General features: G+C 27.4%; 1 protein-coding gene across 1 annotated transcript; it reads left to right on the top strand.

The window, feature by feature from the left end:
* Positions 1–3,777: 3,777 nt before the first annotated feature.
* Positions 3,778–6,580, top strand: LOC148190847 (gamma-interferon-responsive lysosomal thiol protein-like). The gene is made up of 5 exons (XM_088102335.1): positions 3,778–4,382; positions 5,184–5,249; positions 5,351–5,491; positions 5,957–6,049; positions 6,155–6,580. Exons 1-5 carry the CDS (start codon positions 4,068–4,070, stop codon positions 6,236–6,238), a joined length of 699 nt encoding a protein of 232 aa, XP_087958461.1. The 5' UTR covers positions 3,778–4,067; the 3' UTR covers positions 6,239–6,580.
* The last annotated feature ends 1,797 nt before the right edge of the window (positions 6,581–8,377 follow it).

Genomic DNA, 8,377 nt, shown 5'->3' with positions numbered 1-8,377 from the left:
TAATTAAAGAAAAGCTTGACAACGATATGATTTGCACACCATGTTTCTTCTCAAGCACAATTTGCATATATACTTACCCAAGGGTTGAATTACAATAATTTTGAAAGAATTATATCTAAGTCAGGAATAGAAAACACTTACCCATTAGCTTGAGAGAGAGTATTGAAATATTTTTGAAAATTCCTGAGGTTATTTTTATTAATTATAATTATGCATTTATTAGGCTTTAAAGAAAGGTGCAAACTTCACCATAAAATCCAATTTTATAAGGTTGGGTTATGTTTAAAATTCATTTTTTAACATGATATCAAAGTCATAGATTAGAAGATATCTTAGCAAAGTTTATATTTTGTTGGGTTTATTATCCATCCACACTATCGGGTCTTTATCAAGCCACTACTCTCTAATCTCACGCTCGAAATGTGAGCAGGGTGTGTTAGAGATCACACATCAACTATAAATAAGATAAATTCCTAATATAAGTGGATGAAAACCTTCCTTACAAGTTATTTTTGTAATATTGAGTTTTACTTAAAATTCACTCCTTAACTGTAGCATAAGTCTTTCTTGATCCATGATTTCATCATTAAGTTCGTTATTTTGCTTTCTCTTTCTAAAGTCCACGTGCATGTTGATGTTTATAAGGAGAAATAATAATTTTAGAGTAAATTGAGTTTCGATATAATAACATAAGGTTTTGGATTCTTAAGTTTGGACAATTCCAATTTGATTAACTTTTTCTTGACACTCTCCTTTTATCACGCCCTCAAAGATCCCAAGTTTATTAGGTTAGCAACTAATGGAAATTATTTTTCTTGTGTTATCTTTAAAATTTTTCTATGATTAGTTATTTGGGTTTTAACTTTTGAATTTTGATTTCATAACCATTTGAAAAGTTATTGAAAAGTGAAATTTGGTTGAATTTGAATTGGTTGTAGATAGTTAGTTTATGTGTTAAATAAAGTATAATGTTTGAAGTTTGTTAGGAATATAAAATTATTATTCGGTAATTTTCTTAAATGTTGATTTGAAATTTGATAGTTATTTTAAACGTTGAATTGATGTTGTGTGTGTTTGACACAATTTTGAAATGCAAATTTTCGGTTTGGCATATTCAAAACCTCTTAGTGAATTTGAGAGAGTGTGGGTTAATGAAATCTATATAGTAGCAAGTTAAAAATAATTACAAAAAAATGGGTCAATAAAATGGGATATGGTAAAAATGTGTACTAACCAACCAAATCCCGATGAGTAAGTTTCTAAAAGATTTTGAGTTTTTATTATTTACTTGTTTTATTTAAACAAATTTGATATTTATTGTTCTAATTTAAATTAATAAATTAAGTGTATTTTGAATGTTTTTTTCGTTGTTTGAAATTGAGTTAGTGAAATCTGTTGGATTAACCTAGTTGAAGTTTAGATGTGTTGATTTGTTGATATATTAATGAAAGGAGATGTCCATGTTTCACTAAATTTAAAATAAAATAGATGAGAGTTTAAGTTGTTAACACTAAAAAAGATTCCTTCATGGATATTTATGGATTATCTTAAGAGGGAGTATATTCAAATTCTGAGACAAATGTTAGTCCTTATTAGACATGAAATATCTTCTCGAAGTCATATAATAACAAGTTCAAATTCTTGAAGATCTTAATTAAAGTCGAGCATGTTATAGATGAACTAATTTACAGGTGAGTTTGATTGTATAACTATACATGAATGCAAGGTTAATTTGTTGACTTACCTTTATTATTACTACTAGTAAATATTAACTGCATATGGAATAGAAATATTATTAGCCTATCCTTCATGTTTTTGCTTTTGTTACATGTTATGTCTATAATCATCATTTAACACTTAAAGTCCAAGATATTGCAATGCATGACTTTTGAATATCAGAATTAATTGATAAATTAACTTAATTATGTAATTAATGTGAAATATTATGATCAATCCAAATATAATTTAATAAACTAGAACGATTTATTAATTATTATTAGAAATAATAATAAAATAAAAGGGATTAGGATTCTATTTATAAATAAGATATTTTTATCGGATTTTTTATGAATCATGGTTCTATTATTATTTATGTATATTAATGTATGAGAATCTTAAAATATTATAATGTAGTTTTTTAAAATGAATTAGGAATTTAGAAAAATTACAAATAACTTCCATTATATTTGACCATTTGACATGATATTAAGCTATTTTCATTTATTAATTTATATGTTCTTTAAAATTTATGACTTTTATAAAATTAGTTAATTTTATTTTAATTTGGTATTGTAACTTATATTGTGGGATAAGATATACCAATTATGTGAATAAGTTATTGATTTTATGTTTATATTATTTGATGGGAGAAAAATAATAACAACAACCAAAAATACTAAAGGATGCAACTTAAATAATTATTCCAAACTTATCCAAAAATTTATGAGAAGCAATAGTAATAGAAAAAGATAATTATAATAACAAAAGAGAATACAAATATTTTGAATGTGACAATTAAAAGGCATAAGCCACTAAATCAAACTCTACTGATATATATATATATATATATATATATATATATATATATATATATATAAGTCAAATAAAATATACAAATTAATGTTTATAATGAGTTAATACATAAAAAAATGAAGAACAAGAAATCAAAAATAGAGCAAGAGTTTGAGACTGATTTCCTTAACCAAAAGTCTCTATGGTTAAATTGAAAAATATTGTATTGCGAACCTACGATCAAAATTTAAGCTTTGATCAAATTGGTAGAAATTATAATTTTATTGAAATAATTGGATATACCAACAAATTTTCTCTCTTCTAAGATCTACAGCTTACACATTCTCTTGACTTAAAAAACTCCTCACCATTTAGAGATTAAATAGTGAGACAAAATCGACAAGATTGGACCTTTTAGAAATTTGAGAACCCAAACCAATATTAATGACTTATAATTATTGTAATGTATAGTTATAGGACGTTACAACTAAAACGTCATATAATTAAAAGACATCAAAATTAAAATTTAACTAAAAAAGTTGGCAAGTACTTGCTCTCCATTCTTTACTTTCTTTTGCATACATAACTTATACACAGCAAGTAATTCTATTTATGCTGCACTATAACCTGAATTTCATTTGCAAAAATAACATAACGAGTTCTAAAACCCCCTTTCTTGATTGAAAAATTATACTAACATAAAGATATTATCAGTAACTTAAAAAAGCATTTACGTAAAGGAAGGTGAATGCTATCAATCCTATACCAAAGCGAGACATTTTAAATAGCTACCATGAGAACAAAAGCAGAATGAAATTTTCTAAAGTTTAATTTGGAACTAGCCCTTTCAATATATTAACACACACACACTATACATACAGACATATACATACCATAAATATAAGATAAGAATATCAACCAACCATTACCATAAATATTTCTCCATCACTCATAGGATTGAGAATTTAGGTTCAAAAGGGACAGAAATAAAAGAGAGAAATCCAAAACTTAGATAGGGATACCAAGAAAACTAGAGCCAAAAGAAGCTAGAAAGTAGGAAGTGGTAAAAGACAAAAGGAATATCAAAGCGTTTGTGGTTGGTAATATAAGACAGAGAATGGAGAAGGAAAAATTAACAAACAAAGAAGAATGGCTATGATAGCATGAAGCTTGAAACTTCTATTTTTGAGGAGCTTAGCAAAGTTAATACAACAATACAAAAATAAAGGCTTCAAGAGTGAATTAATAATAAACGATGATCATGCCTCATAATGAAGGTTTTAGCTTCTACTGTTATGGACATTGTTTTATTGTATTTATGGGTTTCATGCCCTCTAGATTTTACTTCAAAACAAAACCATAGATAAAGGCTTTTATGCTACATTTTCTAAACCAAAATGGAAAGTACAATTTGAAGTTCTCCAACCTGACATACCAATTCTCTCTCCTTCTCTATTTCTCTTTTCTTTTTATTTTTCATCTCCTTCACTAAAGTTAGAAGTCACATCCTTACACCCTCAGTCACAGTAAAAAGTCTTTCTACAAGTATAAACAGAATGTTTCATTCAAAACTAGTTATCACCAATGCATTGATGCTAATCCTTTTCCTTTTCATGTATGAGTCTGAGGGTGCATCAAATTCTTCCGGTTTACTTAGTGTTGGTGATGGTGCAAACATCAACCAACCATTTTCCCATCAGAAAGTGAATCTGTCTGTGTACTATAACAGCCTTTGCCAATCTTGTGCACAATTCATTGTTAAGGATCTGAAGAATGTCTTTGACAGCAATCTCATCAGCATTGTGAATCTTCGGCTAGTCCCTTGGGCCAATGCTCACATCAATAACAACAACAGTTCCATATCATGCCAGGTATAATTTTATCTTTGCTCTGCTACAATGAATTACACATTTCAGTTCAGGTCTATATATTTATATATATATATATACATCACTTATCACATGATCAAGGGTCTCAGAAATTTGAGAAAAATAAGTGTATTTTAGTTTCAACTTATGATGAGAAGAAAACATAGGTACATTCATTTAAGCATTTCTGGGAATAAAAAGTAAAGTAGTCTTACATAAATGCTAGGAATAGGAGTTATGGTTGTCTCTGCTATATTTCAGCTGCTTTAATTTAGTTTAATTTTTCTGATCTGTTCATTTTACCAATGTCTTTTAATTTTTGCTCACTAAATTATGCAGTCAATAAACTTCACTGTTGCAGTCTGGCTCTATTTCTGATATGTCAGAATCTGCAATCCAAGCACTCACTGCAGAGAATACTTACACAGTGTTTGGTTGCAGGAAACGAGATAAAGAGAGGGAGATTTTAATATTTTATTATAGTTAAGTTAACTTTAGGAGAAAGAAAAGAAAGTAAACTTTGTGATTTAAAACAAGTATAATGATTAAAATACTACTATGTTTTGAAATTAAAATCTTAAAGGTGTGAAAGTAAATTAGCTTTATAAATCTCTTTTAGAATTTGAGTTGGGATTAACTTAATCCTGAAAGATCAAACTTCTAAAATAAAACCAAATTGTTGAATCAAAATTCCTCTCATATTGCTGAAAGATGACCCTGTTGTAATTTACATTTTCTCTGTATTTAATAAACTGTAAGAAATTTATTATTATCAGTGACTCATACTTGTACACTGGTTGGCAGAATGGGCCAGATGAATGTAAGCTAAATTCATTGGAATCATGTGCCCTTAATCTTTGGCATAAAGTGGTAAGTATACTATTAGAGAAATCAGACCTCTATGGTGGTAATTGATAATGATTTCTATAATTCTAATGATCTGAGATATCTGCCATAATATTGTAATGTAGGACATTCAATATGAATTGATCAACTGCTTTGAGTTTCTGGCAATTAGAGGAACCATTAACACATGGAAGGAATGTTTAGACCAGTTGGGTTTGCCTACGGAACTTTTTCTGAATTGCTTCAACATGGGAAATGGGACACAGGTTTCTTCCATCACTTTCATTCTATGTTCAGCTAAAACTATGCAACAGAGGAATGAACAAATTATCTTCTTCTATGACTCTGTTTGGTCAAGTCATTATTAGTGATTGTTAATCATGATATCTCTTAATTATGACTACAATGTTATGTAAAAAATATTAATGTTGTTTTCCACTTTGTATAACAATGATATCTACATCTTAAAAAGAGTCCAAACATTTATTTCCATATAAAAATACCACTTTGTTTTTATAACTTGATAAATGTTTATATTATTGGAAATATAAGTATAAATATATAAAAATAAAACCTATTTTAATGTTTTAAGGTTTTGAAGAGAAAATGGTGTCGATTTTATGTAATTTAGATCATGTTTTAGTTTTATTAGTTAATAGAAACCATAATGATTTTGAACTACTTAATAACTTGTTCTGGGGTTACATTGTATAATTTGAATTTTTATGCAGCTTGGAAAAGCATATATTAATCAAATTGCACATCTTTCCCCATCTCCTTCATTTGTACCATGGGTGGTAGTGAACAATCAACCTGTTGGAAAAGTTAGTACATTTTTTTCTTACTCATACTTTCTCATTCACCCACATTTATGATCATAAGATTATTGAGAATATACTCACCAATGAGTACTGTTTGTGAGTTCACAGGACTATGCAAATTTTGCACATTATGTTTGCAAGGCTTACGGAGAAGTTGCTGTTCCAGAGGTCTGCAAATCTCCTTTGAAATGAATGCTACTGAGAAATAAAATCAGTTATTTAATAATACAGTGTGTGTTGGTTCAGAAAAAGGAACATTGACTCTGCATAAAATGTTACATCTATAATAGTTAGTATTCATGAAAAAGGTTTGCTGTAGCATGCAGAAAAAAGCAAAAAATTATCAGAAAATCTACCTTTTCCATTATTAAACTTGCATGCTAAATGGAAGTGTATTACTGATACATTCACCCTCTATTCCTCTCTTGGTCCCTTTCTCTTGAACAAAGTTAGAGACATGTTAAAGAGGTAATTATTTATACAAGGAAGGTCTCATAGAGTTTATATTCATATTGAAGAAACCTTAACTTCTAATCATTTTGTTCAATGGATATTAAGGTCAACTTTTCATTGCTAGACAATTTTTTTATGATTATAGAACAATAAACAGTATATACTAACAAGTTATTAGTTTGAATGAAAATAAATTAATAAGGTATTGAATTAAGTCTCCTAAATAGAAAAGAAAAGTTTATTTTTAGTTGAGCAAATGTTTAATCTCTTTGAATAAAATTTGAAATTGATTATGGTTGATAAAAGAAATATGAGCATAAAATCTGTACTATTCAAATTTACTAGAAGTTTATTAATGATTTTCTTAACAAAAATTAATGATAATATTAATATTCTTTTTCTAGATTTATCTTCAACAATCACATTTATTAATTATTGTTACAATTGTACTATTCATAATAGTAATCTGTCTACTAAAATAAAGTATATTAAAAATTAAGATTTTTTTTTCATTCTTTTCTCTTACATTATTTTATATTAACTTCTTTTATTTTATTTTTCTATCATATATTTTTCTGGTTGATCAGTGTTTCAGTATTGTGTAAAAAATATTAAAAAGAATAAAAATGACATTAAAATATTATAAAAAATACACTATAAAATTGTAATTCCTTAATTAATGTTAATAAGACAATAGTTACTTCTCCTTTCTTATTTCTCTTCCTTGTTTTCCCTCCCTAGTTTATCTACTTTCTACAACAATCTCACTTCCCATTGCGAAGGTGAGAGAAAAAAATTATATACACATTCTGTTATTTTGCATTTGGTGTGTTATTTTGCATTTGGTGTAGGGCATACCACAATTCCAAAATGAAAACAATTTTCTACTTACCATAACAAAAATACAGACCATAAATTATGATCATCCAAAATGAATACAATTTTCTACTTACCATAACAAAAATACATACCATAAATTATAATCATCGATTATCAAACAAAAGCGTAAAAATTTGAAGAATAACTTATTTCTAATACTTATTTTTTTCCCAGATCTTACAACATATTAGAAAATCTTTTGGGAGTTTTTGAGATGTATTTGGACAATGTTTTTAAATTGTAATTTTCTAACAACATTTTAAGTTTGAATTGAAATAAAGTTTTTTCCTATTGGTTTTAAGGTTGCCTATGTTGAATAACTAAAAGTTTTTTTTAATTCGCTATTAAAGATGTATTAGAGGTTATATTTTTTTTATGTTAATGGATATTTTATGTTAATGGATATTTTAATTCGTTATTCTTTTATTGTTTTCTTTATTTTTTTCATCATCTAGTTTATTGAGATAATATAGTTAGAATCAATCATTATTTCTTTTACGATTTTCTCATTATAAGACATGTAGGAAAGTTGAGGAAAGAATGTGTATTTAAATTGTCTTTGATTTTGATTTCTGAGTGATGCAGAACTATTGAATATGTTCAAAACAAACTCTCGAGTTGAAGTTTAAGGGGATCAAGGTTGATTTTTGAAACAATTTTTCCATTCTCCCTAGCTAAGAGCTAAAGGAATGAAGATTTCAAATCCTTTGAAAAATGATGATTTGTATTCGAAACCTCCTTTTTTTTTATCTCACAAATGGCATCAATGTTTCAAACTCAAGTTCATTGAGATAATATGGTTAAGGTCAATCAACGCATCTAAGGTATTATTCGATTTTGAATGGAGTTTTGTGAGGTTTTGTTCTCAAAATGTGTCTTGAAAGGTTAAAGGATGAAGATGCATTTAACTCGCTTTGGTTTCAACCTCTAAAGGATGTGAGACTATTAAATGTATTAGAACAAAATCTCTTATTAAAGTTTAAGGGAGATGAGCTTAAT

This window comes from Vigna umbellata, chromosome 11, assembly GCF_029865625.1.
Source record: "Vigna umbellata cultivar VRB3 chromosome 11, Vumbellata_1.0, whole genome shotgun sequence".
Lineage (NCBI taxonomy): Eukaryota > Viridiplantae > Streptophyta > Magnoliopsida > Fabales > Fabaceae > Vigna > Vigna umbellata.
Note: the sequence above shows the minus strand (reverse complement) of the source record. Positions and strands in the feature narration are given on the sequence as shown.